At 42.6% G+C, this 21,629-nt stretch overlaps 1 protein-coding gene across 1 annotated transcript in view; it reads left to right on the top strand.

Moving 5' to 3' along the window:
• Positions 1 to 13,598, top strand: part of Il1r2 (interleukin 1 receptor type 2) — a 67,737-nt gene extending 54,139 nt beyond the window's left edge. Inside the window, exons 4-9 of the mRNA XM_015505007.2 lie at positions 2,534 to 2,714; positions 5,162 to 5,336; positions 7,584 to 7,646; positions 9,498 to 9,633; positions 11,308 to 11,450; positions 13,405 to 13,598. Coding sequence (XP_015360493.1) covers positions 2,534 to 2,714; positions 5,162 to 5,336; positions 7,584 to 7,646; positions 9,498 to 9,633; positions 11,308 to 11,450; positions 13,405 to 13,547 — 841 coding nt within the window. The 3' untranslated portion in view covers positions 13,548 to 13,598. The remainder of the gene's footprint in view (positions 1 to 2,533; positions 2,715 to 5,161; positions 5,337 to 7,583; positions 7,647 to 9,497; positions 9,634 to 11,307; positions 11,451 to 13,404) is intronic.
• Positions 13,599 to 21,629: the final 8,031 nt, after the last annotated feature.

Genomic DNA, 21,629 nt, shown 5'->3' with positions numbered 1-21,629 from the left:
TTTATGTGGTCTTTCCAGAACCATTTGTTGAAAAGACTGTCCTTTCCCCACTTGAAGGATAAAGCTCTAGGCCTGCTGGAGGTGATATTAAAAGTTTCCTGCCTTAGTTCTTCTGAAAGGTTAGGGCAGCCCCTTAGCTTGACTGGGAAAGAGCATTTCTGGACTTTCCTCTTTAGTTGCTGCCTTCATCTCTCCCCAGGGTTCTGTTCACCCCCTTCCACCAACTGGCTTTAGAGTCCCTGAAGATTTCATAAACTCATGTAAGGAGTTATTGTACCCAGGAATATTTATATGTAGAATGAAAACCAAAGAAATTGACATTCTTAGAATAGGGAATTACTGGTGAACAGAAGAGCTTCAGACATCAGTCCCAGACCTAGGTAGTGTGTGTATGTGAGAGAAAGAAAGAGAGATGGGGTGGAGTGTGGAGAGAGATAGATATATATATATAGAGAGAGATAACGATAGTTTGTGTGTGTGTGTGTGTGTGTGTGTGTGTGATGGTGGGAATCTTCAAATCAATCCCATCCTGTCACTACCATCTATACACCTAGCTCCTGCTGTAATTTGGGGCCAGGTTCAAACCTGTCAATGAACTTCACCTGGGAAGCAGGCAAGCAATCTTCTACTTCCATATCAAGGAAACCTGGATGTGTGATTTCAATGCATACTTTTTCTGTCTTTTTTCAGGGTAAAAAAAATTCTAACTTTCTCTCAGGGGCATTCTTTGGAAAACATAATGGTATAGTACAAAGAAATGAAACTTGGGGTCAGAAAAACAGAGGAGAATCTTAGCCCTTCTCTTTCTATCTGGTTGGAACCTTGCTCTTATTACTGGACTTTTATGGGTCTCAGTTTTCCCCCTGTAAAGAGATTTCTTAAGATGGCTATGTGAGGTAACAGCATGTGAAGAATTCATGGGGAAAGCCCAGGTTGATGGTTAATAAATATGGAAATGCCTGGTCCTTCTTAAGGCAGTACTTAGGTCTACTGATGTGACACTATGCAAACATCAAGGAGAGGTGAGCAAAGTCACATTTGTTTTAAAGTTAGTTTTTATACTGGATTTTAAAAAAAATCATAGTTAGTGCCTTGGTTTTATTTTTGTAGGAAAATAAGAGATCTAAGACTGAGGGGCAGTGGAAATCCCAATGTGTGCCAAGTTTTCTTTGCATGTGGGAAAGTTTACCTCGTTGACCTCCAGGACTCTCTTTCAACTGTAAGAGTGGATTTAATAGGGTGAAAATCACCAGCAGTTGCCATAACATTCTTTGGCATTTACAGTCATAGGGCATAAGACTGCCCCATCCTGTGACTTTTATGATCTTGTGATTTAGAACCCATGTAGCCTTTCTGTCACTCAAAATAGTCAAAATGATACTGCTGGAACAAGCAGCCCCCCAAAATCTCTGTTTCTTGCCCAAGGGGAATTACAAGATCAATGATGTGAACAAGTTTGTGACTCTAGTTATGTCTGGTAAGTTTGGTTTGCCCTAATTTATGGTTTTTTCCCAGAAACCCACAGGGTTTCCAGACTTGATTTCATTTCTTTGTAGCTACACAGCTTTAGGAAATTCATTTTTGTTATTAATTTCCCTCATCTGAAAATGATACAATAACCCTACCTCAGAGGACAAATGAAATGATGCAGGTAGAGCACCCAGCTCAGGACCTGGCATGTGCCAAGTAGCTGTGACCAGGTCTTGATGATGATTGTTCAGGTGTGCACTGTTCTTTGAACCTGTCCCCATTTGCATTTCTTTAACCTGTAGTGAAATTATGTAATTTTAAAGGTGAGAGTTAATTTTTTTGCATTTCTTTGTGCATAAAAGGTTTGTTTATCTATTTTTCCTTTTTTTCCCTCCAAACCAGATATGAAATATAATACAGATACTGACTGGCCTTATACATTTGAATTAATTATTTTTTACTTTCAGATAGTAAGTTCTTATCACATTTCTTTCATGTATTTTTCACACTTTGTAGCTTCTTTGAATAGATGTTGTTATATATTTTTCTGGGCAAGTAATTTTCACCCCACATACAAAACCCATCCTCATTGCCTCTGTTGATATGTAACGTGTCTTAGGTAGCTAGGAACTTAGCTGAGATAATTGTGTTTTTCTACTTTATTGTATATTTTGGATGCTGGGATTGAACCGAGGGTCTCACACATGCTAGGTGAACACTCTGCCACTGAGCCCCAGCCCCAACCTTTTTATTTTGAGCCGGGGGTCACTAAGTTGGTGGGGGTCTCACTAAATTGCTGAGGCTGGCCTTGAACCTGCTGTCCTCCTAAGTCTTGGTATCGCAGGCATGTGCATCATGCCCAGTTTAGTTAAACCCTTTTGAAGAGGACTTGGGGATTTCTTATTGGCTTTGAATGGTATTGAAATCAGGCTCATGAAGGGTCCCTTGGTGAAAAGTGTAGGTCACGTTACTGCTTCTGTATAGCAATTATGATGTTATGTTCTTTGTACCTAAAGATTTAAAAGAAACAGAGANCCCCCCCCCCCCCACCTTTTTAAATCAGAAATGCTTCTCACTGTGATGAAATGTCCATTGAGCTCAGAGTTTTTGAGAACACAGAAGCTTCCCTACCGTTCATCTCATACTCGCAAATCCTAACCTTGTCTGCCTCTGGGTTGTTAGCATGCCCTGATCTGAGGGAATTCACCCGTAACAGAACTGACTTGAAGACTCGGTGGTACAAGGTACAGCTCTGAAAATTCCATTTTATTAAAATGTGTTTGGACAGTCATAGAAAAGATATATAATATCCATTTCTGAAGACAATACTTTCACTTGTATTCATATGTGTATATATCATATACTTATATCTTTGAAATGTGTATATATTAAATGATTAAAAATGGTTATAATTAATGTCTTCTTTACATGGCTTGAGAAAAATTCCTCAAAATTGTGATTTGTGAAGTCAGAATTTAAAATGAATCCAGAGTAGGAAACAGCTAAAAAATAAAAATAGATTTTTACTTGGTCATTTGTTATTTTATGTGACAATTGTATATATTTTTAAGTTTATTTTTTAAAGCACCTGACAATTAATCTTTGGGCTAAAGAAGTAAATACGAACACAGGTTTCCCCCTCACTGGTTGAATAAATATAAAATATTATAATGGTTCTTAGTGAGATCATTGGAAAGTTAAAGAGCTGGCTCTTAGACAAATCAGCAGGGAGCTATGTGTAGACCTCACCTGTTTTTGTGCAATTCATAAGCTAAGGATAGTTTTCACTTTTAAAAATGTTTTTTAAAAAAATGGAATAAGAATGTCCCATGGCATTAACTGTTATCTAAAATTCAATTTTCAGTGTCCATAAGTAAAGTTTTACTGAGACTCAGCCATGGGCATTTGTGGATGCACTGTCTGTGGCTGATTTCACATTGCAGAGGACCAGGAAGACTGTGAGCTTCCAGAAATATTTACTATCTGGCCCTTTCCTGAAAAAGTTTGCCAATATTTGACATAGGCCATCGACCGGTAACTGAAAACTATATCTACAGATAGATATATATAATCGGTTAACACTGGAAACTATGAGATGATTTTCTGAAAGTAGATATTAGCCATCTCCTATGAAGAAGCCCAGTCAGCTGTATAAGACTTCTCTTTTGTTTTAGAAAGAGTTTGAAGGGGGCAAATAAAAGATTTTTGCCTGGAGAGGAAAAGAGCACAGATCTGGAGAAAACAGGTCTGGATTTAAACCCTGTTCCTTCATTTAGCCTAAGCCAAACTACTTTCTTTTTCTTTCTTTTTTTTTTTTTTTTTTCCCCTTTGGGACCAGGGATTGAATCCAGTGATATTTAACCACTGAGCCACCTCCCCAGCCCTTTTTTAATTTTAATTTTGAGACAAGGTCTCACTAAGTTGCTTGGGGCCTTGATAAATTGCTGAGGCTGGCTTTGAACTTGCAATCCTCCTGCCTCAGCCCATCGAGCTGCTGGGATTAGGGGTGTGGCCACAGTGCTGGGCTACTTCACCTCTTTAACCTGTTTCTGTTGTAAAACAGCATGTAGTTAATCTGCTTTGAAGGTTCAATGGAGTGGTGTGTATGAAGCGCTTAGCTCAGTGCTTGATGGATAAAGAGGCTGGACGGCACTGGCTCCCTCCATAATTATGCTAAGCATTACTGAGCACGCACTATGTCCAGGCTCCTTCTAACCTTGCCAACAAGTAGCCCAGCCAAGCAGGGATTGTTGATCTCTCCGCTTCCCAGATGACAGGAAATATAAGGAATTTACCCAAGGTCTCCCGGCTGCTGGGTGGTGAAGGCCAAACCCTAACCCTGTTCCCCACATAGCATTGGAACAACTACCTTGCATATTTGACTACTCACGCTAGGAAACACGAGATCCCTCCTTTTAATTAGATGTATGATAAAGCAATACTGCGTGAGCCGTGTGGCTAACTATTTCAGTTTTGTCTGTGTCATTTCAGAGTAAGATTCTGAAATGACTCATGATTTCATTTGACTATTGGAAGCTTTGGTTTTGAAAGAGATGTTCCCCAGGACATGGTGTTCTCATTAGGATGTTTTCTTAAATTTTATTCCACTTCTCTTAGGGTATTGGAGGTCTCATTCTTGTGGGTTCTATTCTTCAGAGAATCCACAGAACTTGGTGTTTATAGGAAAAGTGTACATCATTTCTCCCACTTGTTTTTTTTTTTCTGACTAATCTTTACCAACTCCTAAAGTTGAAATATTTTAAAAATGATTACTGCATCATTATCTTTTCTAAATATTGTTGTCCAAAGTCATTGTGACTATTTAATAGTGATCTTCCTGGGTATTTCCTGAAGCCAGTAGGAAGCAGTTGAGTCAGAAATAAAGTTGTATTTTAAATGGCCTATTTTTCCAAGAAGAGTTCATCTCTTTTTCATATCTGTACTTGAACAAATATGCTTTAAATATCTTGGCTAAACAAATCAAGCCATTTTATTTGTTTTATATGTTGACAAATTTCTTTTTCCTAAAAATACAGCTAAAATTATGCCCAAAGCATAAAATCAGTGAAGTAAATGTCAGGGCAATTCTTGGGTTGCAAATTCAACACTGGTTGATTCTGATGATGCAAATCATAGCTTTTGAGATATGTATTATTATATAATGTAATTATCAAATATATTTTCCCTCAAGGGTTCTGTCCCTTTGGATGAAAACAATGAGAAATTTATAGGTGTGGAGGGGACCACACACTTACTCATACATGATGTCTCTGTGGAGGATGCGGGCTACTACAAATGTGCCATAACATATGCCCACAAGGGCAGGCAATACAACGTCACTAGGAACGTCAAACTCCGCGTCAACAGTAAGTACTTACCACCAAGGTGCCTGTCCTTCCTGGTTCAAGAACAAGCATCAGAGCAAATTCGGTTCACAAAGAATCCCTAGAATATCTTTGGTATGAAAGCAAAGGAAAACAGATAGGACTGTCCAAAAGCATCAGGCTAATAAGCCATCAGGGTGGTGGTGTGAGGAAAGGTGAATTACCCTGAGTGGTAATAAGATGGAGGCTAAAACTCACCACAACGGTTTCCTTGGATATTTTCTTCCAAAAGTCAGCGTCAAAGATTTGCTCCTACAGGGCTGGCGATCAGAACACGGCTGCTGCAACTTCATATATAATTTAGAATATTAGGATTTTACTGGATTTTTCAACCAGAAGGTTCTGCATCAGCTTATCCAGTGGAAATTCCTTTCTCTATTTTTTTTTCTCCTAAGGTGTGCCGGGTGGCCTTTGGTACAGGTTGAGTACCACCAATCTGAGATACTTGGGACCAGAAATATTTAGGGTTTTTGATTGTTTCCCTCCAGACTTTGGGATATTTGCATATACACAATGAAATACCTTGGGAAGGGATCCAAATCCGAACATGAAATTAAATTATGTTTCATGTACAACTTATGCACGTAAGATTAATTTTATAAAGTATTTAAAATAATTCTATGTATGAAACAAAGTTTCATGGTGTGGAACTTTTCACTTGTGGCATCATGTCGGTGCTCAAGAAATTTCAGATTTTGGAGTATTTCAGATTTTGAATTCTCGGATTAGGGTTGTTCAGCCTGTACCAGGATTAATTATACTTGAAAACACTGTCGTGAACAGTATTGGCTAGCATTTAACATTTGCTGGACATATATTGCTTACCTCCTGTGTGCCAGACAAAGAGTTAGGTGCAAGGGGCAGAAGATGCATGAGTCCTGGACTCTGTCCTGGGAAGTATGCCACTTTCCTTACCTACTGAATGGCACAATTGGATTCTTCTAAGGGGACTTATAATGAGCCTGTGAGGGAGACTTTTCCTAGAGAATCCAGAGATTGTTTTATTATAAGGAAAATCACCTCTTCCATAAGTGGAAGTCCCTAGATTCCATTTCTTTTACTGTCCTGCAGAGAATTCATTCATATTAACTTCTTATTCCTCCACAGCCAGTTTGACTTGAGATGTTCTTTCAACGAGTCCCTAATGATTATCTCGCTCATGCGATACTGCACAGGAACACTAGGGGGCGGCCGACTTACATATTACACTGCGTAGCGAAATGACCCTCTGCAGCGCAGTGACTCTCAAGGGTGGGTTGGGGGGGGAGGATTCTGGACCAGCAGGGGCCTCATCATCTGGTTACTGATTACTCAAGCAAAATCTCAGGTCTAACGCAGAAGTACTAAATTAGAAACTGGATGTTGAGGGGCTGCGATCTGTCTCACAAGCCCTCCCTAGGGAGAGGCTGGTGCACCCTCACGGTTGAGTCATTGAGATAAGCAGTCTGGGAGGCTTCTTTCTCTTACCTGACTGCCTCAACCTGCATATGATAGCAATGTGACGTTGAAAAGAGGAATAGGCCTCTGGCCACAGTCACGAATCCATCTGCTCCTCCGCCTATGCCTAATGCTTACTCACGGGAGGATTTCAAAATACCCTTTCCTAGAAGGGAGGATGGTAAGGCCGGCGGGCGTGCAGACAGCTCCCAGCTTTCACGGCACCCATACCATCGTTTTTGCTCCACTTCAGGTGCCCAGTTTGTTCAAGCTGGTTCCAATTCCCAGAGTTTTGTCTCCTCAATTAACAAGACTTTAGCAGCCACAGCTGGGTTACTGTATTTCTCACCCAGTGTGGGATTAGCTTTACAAACAAATGGCCTTCCAGCCCCTGTGCCTGCTCTTGAAGAAGCTTCAGTATTCTGTGTGGGCATCCTGGGGTGGGGGGACCTTTGTGTCAAACCTGTCCCGTGGGCATCATCAACACACATTCAGGAAGCCTGGGAAGGCAACGGTTAATGGTTTATCACGGAGGAAAGAACAAAGCCCGACTGTCAGAGGAATGTGTAACTGTGGCCTCTTCCAGTAATGTCTCTGCTGGGAAAAGCATTGGCCAAAGATGCTCGATTTCGTGGAGAGCCTATTTCCTTTGCCAGACAAAAGGTCAGTTCCCACAATGACTGGCCCCACTGTGAAGGAGAACTTGGTTGATTAGCTGAACAATGAAACCTGAGTCTCACATTGAAGTGAAGGCTTCCCTAATGGAATCTCTTTTCCTTACATCTTTCTCAGAAAGAAAAGAGGAGACCATTCCTGTGATTATTTCACCCCTCCAGACCATATCAACATCTCTGGGTAAGGCATGCAAGTACCGTACAACCCATGGTCCCGCAGTGGTGCCTGAAATCACAGAGTCAGGGGGTTGGGACTTTGTGGCTGCTGACCACACCATACCTGTCCCTGTAGGGTGGCAGTGTGCCTGGGTGGGAACCTTAGAACCCAGTGTACGGGCTGAGATGACAAACGGGAGGGAACATTTTTGTTGTTAAAAAATGACATTATTAGAAAGCAAGGATACTTCACTTCATGAATATCCTACCTACAAAAATTTAAATGTAGAAAGCTGAACATTTTGCCAGCTGTTATTAATTGTAGGAGAAGATGAACAGCACGAAACCCTCACAGAGCTTCACTTTTAGTAAATTAAAAGTAATTCACATTACCCAAATGTGGCTGATCTTTCTGAGACTCCACTGGTTAGGTGACTTCAGCAGTGGTCAGAGACAGTTTCTTGACACTGCAGTAGCTATCAATAGGTTGAGTAACATGTTGAAGATGTCCAGCGAAGTTCCCTTGTTTTCACCCTAATTGAGCACAGGCTGTCCTGGCCGGCACACTTCCTTTTCAGTCCCTCGTAGTAGGCAGTGAGGGTGCATAAGTGGGCCGTACTAACAGCAGTTGATGAGAGTGTTGGGTTGGGATGGCTGTGCATTGAGCATTTACGGTGTCTAATGGGATCTATTTGATCCCAACATTCTCTCTGTGGGAAGGTGCTAATTCCATTTTTCACAAGGAAAAGCCGCCCAGGGAGACATGGCGGCTTAGCGAAGTTCAAAAAGCCACACTCAGGGGCAGGCTGGGCTACAGACTGAGGTCTGTATGTCAATAAGCACACCCTTTTGTGTCTTTGTGTTTGTATAATAGTCTGGTGGGTCTGATGCTCATTTATCAAGCCCTGGCTATGGAGTGCTTTAGAAAAATGGTTTTGCACTTCTGTTTGGCCTTGGTTTTGAGTTTTAAATTTCAAATGGAGGCCATAGGAAGAGGGCTTTTGAGCTGTTGCGGGGATAGCTGGCTGCTACATGAATTGCATCCTGCATGGCCACCTTGACTCTGGAAACTACTAGGAAACCAGGGTAGTGGGGACACTGGTTGGTGCTCCCTGGATGCCAGTGCCCCAGCTCCCAATGTCCCTCTGCTGAGTGAAACCCTGCTCCCCATCAATTGCTTTCAGCAGTGCATGGTGCGGTCATGTGACCTGGATTTAATGCACTCCCATGGCTGGGGGAAGCGTTTAAAGTCACTGGAGTGGCAAAGGATGGGGAAAGGAGGGCATTCTGAGCCTGAAGTGGGGCTAGGTGCATTAAAAGACACCCCATAGGATACATATTCCCAGGAGGAAGAAACAATTGGGCAGGATTTATTCTTTTCCTTTGGTGACTTACAAAGAGGCAGCATAGGGGTGTCCAGTGCCATCACATCACATAACTGTAGAGGGCGCTGTCCTTAGAAAATGAAATTGGATTTTTAGAGGGTTAATCCTAAATGCCAGCCACCTTGGAGTTCTCAGGGGGAAATGTTCATGTTGAGAGCAGCCGTGGGCAAAGAGAGAGAATCTGCACATGGATCTGGATTTGTTTTGGATCCATGGTGGAAGAAGGCAGCCACCGAATTCAGAAGGTCCCAGAGAAGAGGAGTGGTCATTGGTGAAGTCAAGCTGAATATTAAATAGTAACGCTCGGTGTGAACAGAATCATTTGGGGAAACTAATCTTCCTTCTAGAAAATAACTGGCCAGTGAGGGGTGTTTGAGAAGACAAGGAGGGGGGTCCCCTGCTTTGGCTTGTGGACAGATGTGAGGATCTGGGGTGACTCTTTTGCCCATGCTGGGTGCTGATGCTGGGTGTGCGTGTCTTGCTAAACACAGGGTCCAGACTGACAATCCCGTGTAAGGTGTTTCTGGGAGCCAGCACACCTGACACCACCCTGCTGTGGTGGACAGCTAACAGCACCCAAATCGAGAGTGCCTACCCGGGAGGCCGTGTGACCGAGGGGCCGCGCCAGTAAGTGGGTGAGGGCCTTCTGTTGTGAGACCTCTGTAGTTTTCCCTCTTCCTTCTGGAGACAATGTCACATCCAGCCTATCAATCTGACACACATACTACAGTAAAAGTGACTTTTGGGGTGGTTTCACAAAAAAGTAACTTTTGGGGTGCTTCTAGTTTGAGACTGTTTTGAATTTTAAAATTTCTATTTTGCTAAAAATTATCTTGAGAATCAAACTTTTTCTAGACCCACGTGAGTTAAGTTTCAGTTGACTAGTTGGTATGGATGTTGCGTTTTGTAGCTGTTTTTAAAGATTTATTTCTTGATTTTGCAGGCTTAAAAAAAAAAAAAAACCATTTTGGAGTTGATACATTTCCCTTTGCCACTTGTCAACCTCACTCTCGAATATTTTCATAAATTCCGACAAAAGACTGAGAGCTAACTCCAGTATTTGTACGGATGCCTCTTCTTTTTCTTGGGGGGAATCGTAGGCTGTCAGAGTGTCTAATAAAAGAAAGAATGCAGTTCTCATAAGCAGTCATCTCCAGAAAATGTTTCCTCACTCTGAATCTAGAAGCATCAGACTTCATAAATGGGAGGCATTTGTGTGAGAGGAAGGGAGACCATTCCACGTTCCAAATCCTCAAGTGTTTTTAAATTTATCGTTTTGATGCTTTGAATCAGCCTGAACTTTTGCTTGCTTTTCTTTTGTCCTTTTTGAAAGACGTATCAGAAAAATTCTTTCTGGATGCGAATTAGTAGATAAAAAGGTCGTGGATTAGCGTAACAGTTGGCTTGCGAGTCTTTGTTGTGGAAGACTTGGCCACGACTAAATGCTCTGTGCCAGCTCACTCATGCTATTCATTTACTTAAAGGAACACATTTTTCTTCCAGATAAAACAAAAGTAGTCCCAGTGGATCCATTCCACAAGGTTTTTATTCATGTGAATAGATAGCAGTGAAGTGTCTTCAGCTTCCGCTGACATTGTGAATGGCAGATATCCCCACTAGAGCTCTTCCACTCTGCAGCCCTCTGACCTGGACTAGAGTTTCAGAGTGACAGTTGGCAGTAGAAATGAGGAGGTGACACCGCTGAGGGATGGAGTCCTAGAGGTGCCCTCCTCTTCAATATGTGAATAATTTCTTGGTGAGAGACTCAAGATTCCCCTAAACAAATGTTTCTGTTCCCACTACTGGATCTTTGTTTGTCAAGGGTCTTTAAAAATAAAAATTTTGATTGGGCATGATGGACATGCTTGTAATCCTAATGACTTGGGAGGCTGAGGCAGGAGGATTGCAAGTTCAAGGCCAGCCTCAGCAATTTAGTGACACTCTGTTTCAAAATAAAAAAAAATAAGATGATAAGGGCTAGGGATATAGGTCAGTGTGGTACAGCATCTCTGGGTTCAATTCCTAATACCAGAAAAAAAGATTTTTTTTTTTTTCCATCAACCAAACCAAAATGAGAATGTAAGTTGTCAGTCTAACAGAGGTCCTATTACAATGACCAGCATCTTCAATGACACTCTGTCTTCTAAAAGAGGCTTAGAAATTCTCCCAGATAATTATGATGAAAAATTCTCCTGACTTTATGAAACTTTAAATCAATTTAAGCACAATGGGTTCTTCTAGTTTGAGACTGTTTAGATGCCTATGTTTATACCATGTGTAAGTGAATATTTTCTCACCTAGGGAATATTCAGAAAACAATGAGAACTACATTGAAGTGCCGCTGATTTTTAATCCAGTCTTAAGAGAGGATTTGGATACAGATTTTAAATGTGTCGTCCTTAATACACTGAGTTTTCAGACACTACAAACCACAGTCAAAGAAGGTATGTATATTGGGGACAGAGGAGAAAACAACACGTTGAATGGATGCTGAACAAAGCTACAGGTTCTCCAGAAGATTCCTTAGGTGGTCTTCTTGCATTGCCTGTTAGGGAAGCCCAGAAAAAAAATCTCCTACTTTTAATTTTTTTTTTTTTTTTTGGTGTGATAGAGGCTGGACATTGGGAGATCATACTCAAATACAAAGTTCAGATAGCAAGATAAGTTTTGGCAAAGGTTAAATAGCAAAATAATTTCTGCTATGAACTTTAAGCTACCCTGTGTCCTCCTGTGGTTCTGCCTTGGATCACCAGGATCAGCTGTCCTCACATGGCTTCTAGAAGAGGGTGGGTCATTCTTTATCTTGAAGTTGAAAAATTCCATCCTACAAAAGCCGGATACTGAAAGACTCCAGGGTTCAGGGTGGCTTTAAGGTCAAAGCCATTAGGTTACAAGGAGTAAGAGCAAGGCTGTAGCCAAATTAACCCGGTGTCCACTTAAGGACATTGAAAAAAGGAAAGCAAGACCCTCATGTCATCATTTTTGACATTTTTTTTTTTCCTGAACGTTCAAACATTGAGCAGGAAAGGGAGGTGCAGATGATGTCCTCTCTGTTGACAGACTGCAAAGACAACAGCCCCTAGCCCAAAGCAATTCCCAGCAGGGATCTCAATGATGCCTTCTGACTATGCTTGCACATGTCCACATTTTGCTAGGAGGAAACTGTTGGACATACTTTAATTTGGAAGTTTGATGATTTGGCCAAGTTTCAGGAGAGGTATCAACAGCTGGCACAGCTTTGCTCAGCTCTCTGTGCTACCAGAATTGCACTACCTGAGCCACTAGTTAAAAACACAGACCCATGGACTCTTCCCAAGTATTCCCAGGTGCGTTTTCCTGGTGGGCAGCTGAAGGTTGCAGTTTCCCAAACTCCTTGCCTATGGAAGTTTGAGAACCAGGACATATGTGTGAAGCGTGGTGTTTCTGATTATTTTCATAACGAGCAGGCTGGCAGAGAAGACAGTGAGATTGTCACTGTACAGATTTGGACATGGGGATCCCATAAAAAGCAGCTTCCTCCCTCTGGGAATCAGACTAGTGAGCCAAAGGAACCCGTGCTTCGTCTGGTCCTGATGCTGGAAACCTTTCACATTTTTCCTTCACCAGAGCCCTGTGTCTGTGTGTCCTTGGCTGGGCATGCTGTGACTGAACCCAGAGGGCACAGGCTGAGCCTTTCCTAAGGACCAATAAGCATATTCATCTGGCTGCTGAAAAATCACAAGCTTCATTTATTTCTAATCTGGGTGAATTTTTAAGGTATAGGAATCCTCAGGAGAATCAGGTTGAGAGTATATTGATTCCTGAGTGTCTAACCAGATTATGGCAAACAAAAGCTTAAAAAAGGTGAAATTCCGGCCTCAAAAACAATGTGTTTAATAACACCCTATTCCCATATTTACCATTTAACTTTTGGTTTACAGTTTCTTCCTATATTTCCATAACCTAGAGATGTCAAGGAATAGAATCTGCAGTTGCTGGATTTAAGCAATGATCTTGGCATCCGGGACCTTGACTCTAAGTTTGTTTTCCTGGGTCAATCCTCATGATCTCCATGCTCATTGAAGAAAGGCAGACAGTTCCCTGGCCAAGTCACAGATGGTTCACTGAGGTGTAAACAGACAGCATCTTAAGTGCACACTGTCCACATTTGGAACACTTGGTCCCTTGGCATGGGCCCCTACTTTGTGATGTTTTTGATTAACAGATCTTATCTAACTGGGATTGTGTCTCTATTGCCTCAGATGTCATTCTCAAATGTCCTTGATCTGGGCATAAGGAACCTACTTTCTGGAAACCAATGCACATTTATCTGCTTCCTTTTTTCTCAGCCCACCCTGCCCCTCCTGTTTTGCTGTGAGACACAGTTCCATCCTGATAATGTCTCTGCTTTCCCCACAGCTTCCTCCACGTTCTCCTGGGGCATTGCGTTGGCTCCCTTGTCGCTGGTCTTCTTGGTTTTGGGGGGAATTTGGATGTACAGACGCTGTAAACACAGAACTGAGAAAGCACGTGGGCTGACAGCGCTCAAGACCGGCCTCTGAGACTTCCCGTCCCAAACCCGTGCAATAAAGGAAGTGGGAATGCCAACGCGACCACCATCCTCCTCCTCCTTCTTCTTTCATTGGTTCTTTTTGGTTGTATAAGACAGTAGAATCCATTCTGACATAATTATAGAAGCACGGAATACAGCGTGTTCTAATTCAGCCCCAGCACCCCTCCTTCCCCTCCCCTCCCCCACCCCTGTTCCCTTCCCTCTACTGATTTTCTGCCATTTATCCAGTTATTATTATTTAATTTTTTTTTTAAATTATAGATGGACACAGTATCTTTATTTTGTTTATTTAATTTTTTAAAAAAATGTGCTGGGGATTGAACCCAGTGCCTCACACCTGCTAGGCAAATGTTCTACCACTGAGCCACCACCCCAGCCCCCACGGTTATTTTTTAAAAAAATTAATTTCGTGTGGATGTTCAGGAGGGTGGGACTCCCTGTGGTGTATTCATATATGTACACAGGAAAGTCATGTCAGACTTATTGCACTGTCTTTCCTTCTCCTCTCCCCCCTCCCTTTCCTCCATACTGGCTGGGTCATTTTGAGGGACTCTTCTCTTCTTCAGTTGTTTAACAAAGTTGTTGGGGGGCTGTACTGGACTGAAGTCTTGTAGTCCTTATTTTTCAGAATCTCAGTGACAGGAGCAAATGTGCATATGGGTGGGCTTGAATAGCTTTCCGCTACTTGTGATGGATTTTAAAAAACGAGGAGTGGAAAACCTCTAAATGGATTTTGAAACTCATCTGTTCACTCATCAAAATATAAAGATTGTCTAGGCTGTGTGGAAGGTGGTGTAGATGCCTAGTTGACAGTTTGCCATTCAGAGCAGGAAGTCTTATTTTGATCCTGGCAGGGATGACTTAGAAATGCTCAGGCAGAAGAATCAATACAGTCGGTGAATTCTTTGGGAAAGATGATCCAAAAATAGTGATTAATAAAGAATTACGATGATCCCCAAAAGACACCAGCTGGAGCATATTGGCAATTGCAGAAATGGACCCAGCTTCATAACAACACTTCTGAAAACAAGAAGGACACTGAGATAATTATATGCAAATTGGAAAAAAATAGAACCAGAGCCTCTTTTATAACATACTTCAAAAGAATTACACACGGATAAATGGGTTGAATTAAAACAAAGACAAATGGCAGGAAGATCAGCCTGGCTCACTCTTTCACCTATTTATGGCATTTGATTATAGCAGCCCAACTAGATGAAGAAAGATACCTTTCATAAAACTTTATGTGTTAAGAGTTATTAATTCTTTAACTTATCTGACATGATTTCCTTCAAATTTTATCTTCGCTATTTTATTGTATAGAAATTGTGATTAAGTTTATCAGTCTTTTCTCTTGCAGTTAGTTCCCTTATGGGGAGTGAACACGAAAGGTTCATCTTCTTTTCTTTTATTCCATAAATATTCACTAAATGCCACCTTCACAGGACTGGAGATATACCTGTGATCAAAACGACACAAATATGGCTCTGTTTAAATTTAAATGTGGCTTTCTCAGAGGCTTTTTCGTCCCCTCATGTTGCTTCATCCTTTGATACTCTTCCCACTGGACCTCCCAATGTATGTGTGCCTGCTCATTTCCTATTTGTGTTCCCCATCTGGATGGAAGATCTGCCAGGGCAGAGATGTCATTTTGATCACACGTGTCTCCCCAGCCCTGTGAAGGTGGCATTTAATGAATATTTATCGAATAAAAGAAAATAAGATGAACCTTTCGTGTTCACTCCCCATAAGGGAACTAACTGCAAGAGAAAAGATTAATAGGCTTAATCACAATTTCTACACCATAAAATAGCGAAGATAAAGTTGGAAGGAAATCATGTCAGATAAGTTAAAGAATTAATAACTCGTAACATATAAAGTTTTATGAAAGGTATCTTTCCTCATCTAGTTGGGCTGCTATAATCAAATATCATAAATTGGGTGGCTTATAAAGAACAGAAATTTAATTCTCCCATTTCTGAAGGTCAAGAAGTCTAGGATCAAGATACCAGCCGACTGGGTGTGTGGCAAGGGCAGCTGGTTCAGAGAAGACTGTCTTCATGACTTGGTCACCCCCCCCAGGACATCACCTCCCATTACCACACCATAGGGGTTTAAGGTCTCCAAATACAAATTTTAGGAAGACACAAACATTCAGTGTAGTAGCTCCTCATCCTGCTAGAGACCGTGAGTAGGGAGCACATGGAAAGATGAAAATCAGAGATGCAAATTACAGCTGCTCAGAGATACCAAGGCTCAAGAGTGAGATCCAGGCTGTTAGGAAGCCATCACTTACACACCCTGTAATTCAGTTTAAAATTTGGTCCTGGGAAATACAAAGGCAATATGGACCAAGCCAGGGGTCCAGGGGGCCAACTTGCATCCACTTGTCAGTGCTAAGCATCTGCCTCTCTTCCCATCGCTGTTCAGTGATGTCACATTGACAATTAAAAATCCACCATCATCAGAGAATTACCCCATAAAAATTGGCAAATGGCACAGATCAGCCCTCTCCTCCCCAGCATATCACTTTAAGAGTCAGACTGGTGCCAAAGAGGCCCAGGAATTCAGCTTAAGAAATAATCCCTTGAAAGAAAATGGTTAGATGTATGAACTAATTTAGTGAACGCTATTATTTGAATGATGAAAAATCATGCTACAATTATTGGTTATAACTGTCAAGATTTTGAGACAAATATTTATAATGTTAAGGGACAGCAATGCATTGTTTCATGCAGAATTTATGGTTACAGCAATATTGAACTTTGCATATGGACAAACAGGAAAGTTAGAAAGAAGAACTTTTAAGAGATTTTTTTGGGTCCAAGTCCAAGTGCTGCCCATGTGGTTTGGGGGCAAGTCCTTTAATCTCACAGTTCATTAATTTTGTCATTTGAAAAATGGGAATAATCATAGTAATTGTTTTGACTATTAAACTTTACTTTACATTTTATCTTTCCTTTAAAAAAATTTTTAACTGTCGTTAACTATTTAATAATTAAAACCAGAGTAGGAACAGACCAAAATTTAGAACAGTTGTATTGTTTAGACTGTGGATAAACTGCAGCCTGGGGGCCAAATCTGCTGTGCCCTCTGGTTTTATAAAGTGCGAATTATAGCTACTCCTGGTTGTTTACGTACTGCCTTGGACTGTTTTCACTCCTTGAAGACAGAATAGTTGAGGAGGCAAAGTCTAAAATATCTACTCTCTGGACTGTTATAGAACAAGACTGCCTCCCCCTGGTTTAGACTAAGGAAACCCCTGAAGGCTTTTGACCTCAGCTGTTGTATCTTTATCTCCTCTTCCATCCTTTCTTCTATTTTCTAAGCATGTGGTGGGGGTGGGGAGGAAGTAGGAAGAGGAGGCAGAGGCCTTTGAGCCCCTAATCAAAGCAGGATTTTATCCACTAAAGGCAGGAAACAGGTTTGTGATGGAAGGACCACGTGAGGACATCACCAATGGCTTCTGCATCTGCAGGTTGGGTACCATGGACGCTTACTTCTCTTCCTTCCTGGGACTCCTCCAGGGCTCTCTGGAGTTCCCCACCTGCAGATTCTGGCAGTTTCAGCACTGACCCAGAAAAGAAGCTGACTGCAGCCAGAAAGAACTGCCGACGACTTCTCAGAACCTCCGTCGGCAGCCCGGGTCTGTATTTCCTCCTCCCCAAGGGGCGCAGCATGGGGCCATGGTGTTTAGGAAAAGCACTAGGAGCAGGGAGTTGTGAAGACTGGATTTATGCTCACCTATGGGATAAGTGTGATATTGGGGTTGATACAATTTTTAAAAAGAGTTGTTTCTTTGTAAGAGACATACTGAATTATTTATGGGATGATATCTGAGATCGGATTCAAAATTATCCAGGGCTGGGTGGAAGAGTAAACAAGGTTGGCCACGTGTTGATAACAATCGACACCCATGGTGGCTACTCTGGGCTCCTTAGGCCATTCTGTCCACTTTTGTGTGTATTTGAAAACTTGCTTAGTAAAGAGTAAAATGAAATCTAGGAGCAACCCCTATGAGTAGGGTACAGGAACCGCAGTAAAATAGGGCGGTGGATTTTATAGTGGTAACTACTCTAATAAATGAACTGCTTGCAACAAAATATGGATGGATCTTAGAAATATATTATTGAGTCAGTAAGTCCAAGAAATGTTTGCTTATAGCTCGTTGCTCTTTGACATAAAGTGAAAAACAACTAAAACTAAGCTCTCTCACACACTCATACATCTGTGGTTAAAGTTGTGTCACACACGTGATTTTACATGTGTGTGTGTGGATAGTGATGATGTCAGGCAACAGCCAGGGGACAAGAACTGGGATGGATAGGAAGATGTAAGTTGCATGGGGGTTCTTCTTGGTCTCATGTTGGGCAGAGGATTTTTATTGTTTAACTTATTATCAAATAAACAGATGAAGAAACAGGTCATTCAGGGACCAATGGAGAATGTGCATATTGAATCAAGGATCGTGATTAACCTAACTCTCTGCACCTGAGTCCATTTTAAACCCACAAGTTGAACAAGTTGGCTTCTTAATGTGACTCATTTCGGTTAGATTGAGCCTATTGTTTTAATCTTCAAGAGGTTAAACTGTGCCTTTATGAAAGATGCAGGGAAGGGGGAGACGAGGTGTGGAAACTTGACACTTCCTTGCACTGCCTCTGAGAAATAAAGCAAGCCCTAGGTGATAAGATGTCACCTCTCGAAACTAACCAAGGACAGCAGGGGATAGCCCCAACAGACACAAATAATTATTTATGCACTAAAAGGTAAATTGGATGTCTCTAGTATTTCAAATATCTGTGAGAGATGGTAGGGGTTCTTATAAAGAAAGAGTGGGATGTATAGTTCCTGTAAAATTCTCAGGGCAGGGGTTTTCTTGCTCACTGATGCAACCCCAGCACTGGGCCCATCGTCTTGGTACTGGTGGAAGGCAGTTACAGAGTGTCTGCTGTGTGGACAGATGACCCATTACTTGGATTTTCCAGGCCTGTGTGAACAAATGGGGTCCTATTAGCAGCACTCAGCTAAATTCCTCTTCTGCTCCTGCTCTCAAACTTGCACTGCCTTTTTACCATGACCTCCTGCCAAGAGCTCGCTTGGACACACAAATGCTACTTGTGTTTCTGAGGTTGTTTTTCTGTACGTGTGGACTCCACCCATGGGCATCTGCCATGCATGCCACTTTTTCAGGGCTACTTGTTAATGTCATTGGGCTCCAAGAAATCACCGTCATCCCCCACGGGCACTGCCCTGGGCGTCCGGAGGACAAGCTGTCCAGCTGTCATTCTGGGCTACAGCCTCCCTGTGCACTCATGGAAGCTCCCCTTCCGTGGCTCCTGTGGCTGGCCAGGCTCCAAAGCAGAGGTGGTGTATTGTCACCTTTTCCACAGGGCTCATACCTTTCCAGCGGGGCATCCTTCTCTCTGGCATGTTTGCAAAAACCACTTCCTCAGACAAAGCAAAGAGAAACAAAGCTTCCTGCCAAGAGACTCCTGCCCACTGGTTCCTCGGAAACCGCTCAGTCTACAGTCACCAGGTCCCTGAGAGAGGCCAATCCACTGGGGCCAGGTTGACACAGATAGATGCAAAGATTGGGGGAGAGAAGGTTTTAGATGAAAAAAAAAAATTGGGGAGGCAAGGTAAACAGAACGAAGAAGGGGGAAACCAACATGTTATTGTCTGCACTGTGCTAGACTTTACCCAATATAATGCTAAAAGTAAACTTTACCAGGCAAGAATTTTACAGTGCATTCTCAAGATAAGGGAACTGAGGCTTATTTAGTTTAAATATTACTTACGTCTTAGAGAGTGTAGCTTGGTGGTGCAGCAGCCGTGGGTGTCCTGAAACTAAATCTCAGAACTGAACACAGCTGGAGAACAGCTGGGCCCTAGCAGGCGCTGGTCTGAGTCAAGGTTAAGGCAGGAAGGAGCAGAGTAAATATTTGCTTTCCTGGGGAAACGTGAGTCCCAAGAAGAGATGAGCCACATCCATTCAGTCCCCCTCCAAACTCACCAGAAGATGTGTCTGGAATCACTGTGAGGGGACCAGAGTGGCTCTAACATGATCCTAGGAAAGGAAGCATCAGAAAGGGGGACCAAGTGTCCCTCTTTCCTACAGGGCTTCCCAGTGATTTGTAGGCTTAGCCTCTGGGACCCCCCCCAACAAATCCAAGGTCCACTGAGGCATTGCTGGGTTTCCCTGGCATGATGAGCTGTCCATCAAAACCGTCCTGCTCCTTCACCTTCCTGAGCCTGCTTTCCTAGGGAAATACAGGTGTGACTCCCTGAACTTTCCTGAGCCCTTCAGGGGCTAATGAAGATTTAGCCCCCAGAAAGCTCAAAAATGGTTAAGAACTGTATGTAAATTAAACTAGTTTCAAAACGGTGCTGTCCCTAAGGCTGACAATGCACCTTGTGGCATTCCCTATTACAAATTGCTGTTTGAAAATATAGATGTTATTATTATGCAGATAGGGTGAGGCCAACAGATCAAAGGACAAGTGCATTAAAGGAAATACAGTATATACTACAGAGCCCAAGAGGAGGGGCCACGCCACATCATGGGGAAGGGGCATGGGAAGCATGAGGCTTGATCAGGAGGCAGAGGGAGCCAGGGGAGAGTTTCTGTGGGTGCAGAGATGGGTGAGGCGGGGAGGCAAGATATGATTGGCTGGTTTGAATTACCAACGAGCTCTGGGGTGTAGGGTCCGTCCCTAGCTGGGCAGGTGTGTAGTGATCCAGAGTGTGAGAGCTCCTTAGAGCAGGTGGGGAGGGGCAGTCTCTCCAGGGCTGCAGGCTTCCAGGTGTGTAACCATCAGAAGCACACAGTCAATACAACTTCATCCGGCATCGCCTGAAATGAGCATCAGAAGTTTTGCAAGGAAATTAAACAGCCCAAAGTAAAGATCCAACAAAATAGATGCTCCCAATATTATTATTTTTTAAACAAGAATACCAAGTATCCTTTATTAAGTGCAGTAAAGCAGCCACCATAAGACCTTGCAAATGTGAACAGCAAAACGTTAGTGTTGCACTGAAATGTTGGCAATATCTAAAAGGGATGTAAAACAAATCTCAGAATTTTTGAAATCAAAATCTTAGTTTCTCCTTCCATAATTCCTTCTTGCTGAGCCCCAACAAGAGGGGTTTCAATCTGGGTTGTCACTTTTTTTTTTTTTTTTTTGGAGGGTAGGGTGTGGCTCCCTAGGATCTTGGGCACTGAATTGGCCTCTCATCTGTCCCCTTTTGAAGAGTTCCAGGTGTTAATGCAAGATTAGCACAGCCCGACCAATCTGCACTACATTTTTAAAACAAGCCATTTCTGGGCACTGGAGTGATTCCCCAGACAAACATTGCTCCCAGGACCCTGTACTGAGTGTTGACAGTGGCCCCAGCAGGGCCTTGAGGGTATCTGAGGAAAGATGGAGACCAGCCTAGCTGCTGGTTCTCTGCACAGAGACCCCACACCAGAAGTGTCAGCACCCCCAGGAACTCACTAGAAATGATCGGCCTGTTGATTAGAGACTCCGGGTGATCCAGGGTCTGTAGTTTAACAAGTTTTTCAGTTGGTTCTTCTACACAAAGGCCGAGCACCCCTGCTCTTATGGATAGTCTAGAATCCATGAGCTGAGAATGTAAGCCACCTTTGGCCAATTAGCTTAACAGGAGTTAGTGAAATCACATGCTCATTGCATCTGGGGGGAATTCCACCCATGCATCTTACCTCTCCCTCCAGTATCTGGGACCCTGTGCTTTCTTGAATAACGCATTCATCTTCAGGAGTACTCCTGATTGCTCAGGCTCGGGGCCTTATTTTATTTTGGTGACTTTCTTCCCATCCAGCATATTTGGAATTTCTCCTAATGGTTTTTCCTGAGAATGCTCATTTCAGTCCTGTCTGGTGGACAGAGCTTCCCCTCTGTTGTCAGCAATTGCCATGGCCTCCTCCTCTAGAACTTTCTAGATCTCTGCACCTTTCCCAAGGAAAGGGTACTTTCCCAGCCCCATTTGGGCTGCATAATTGCCCCCAGCGGGTTACCCACACTGCCTGTACCCCGGGATTTCAGTG

The sequence above is a fragment of the Marmota marmota genome, unplaced genomic scaffold (assembly GCF_001458135.2).
Source record: "Marmota marmota marmota unplaced genomic scaffold, marMar, whole genome shotgun sequence".
Taxonomy (NCBI): Eukaryota; Metazoa; Chordata; class Mammalia; order Rodentia; family Sciuridae; genus Marmota; species Marmota marmota.
The sequence above is the reverse complement of the archived record's forward strand: the minus strand, read 5'-3'. Positions and strand labels throughout refer to the sequence as shown.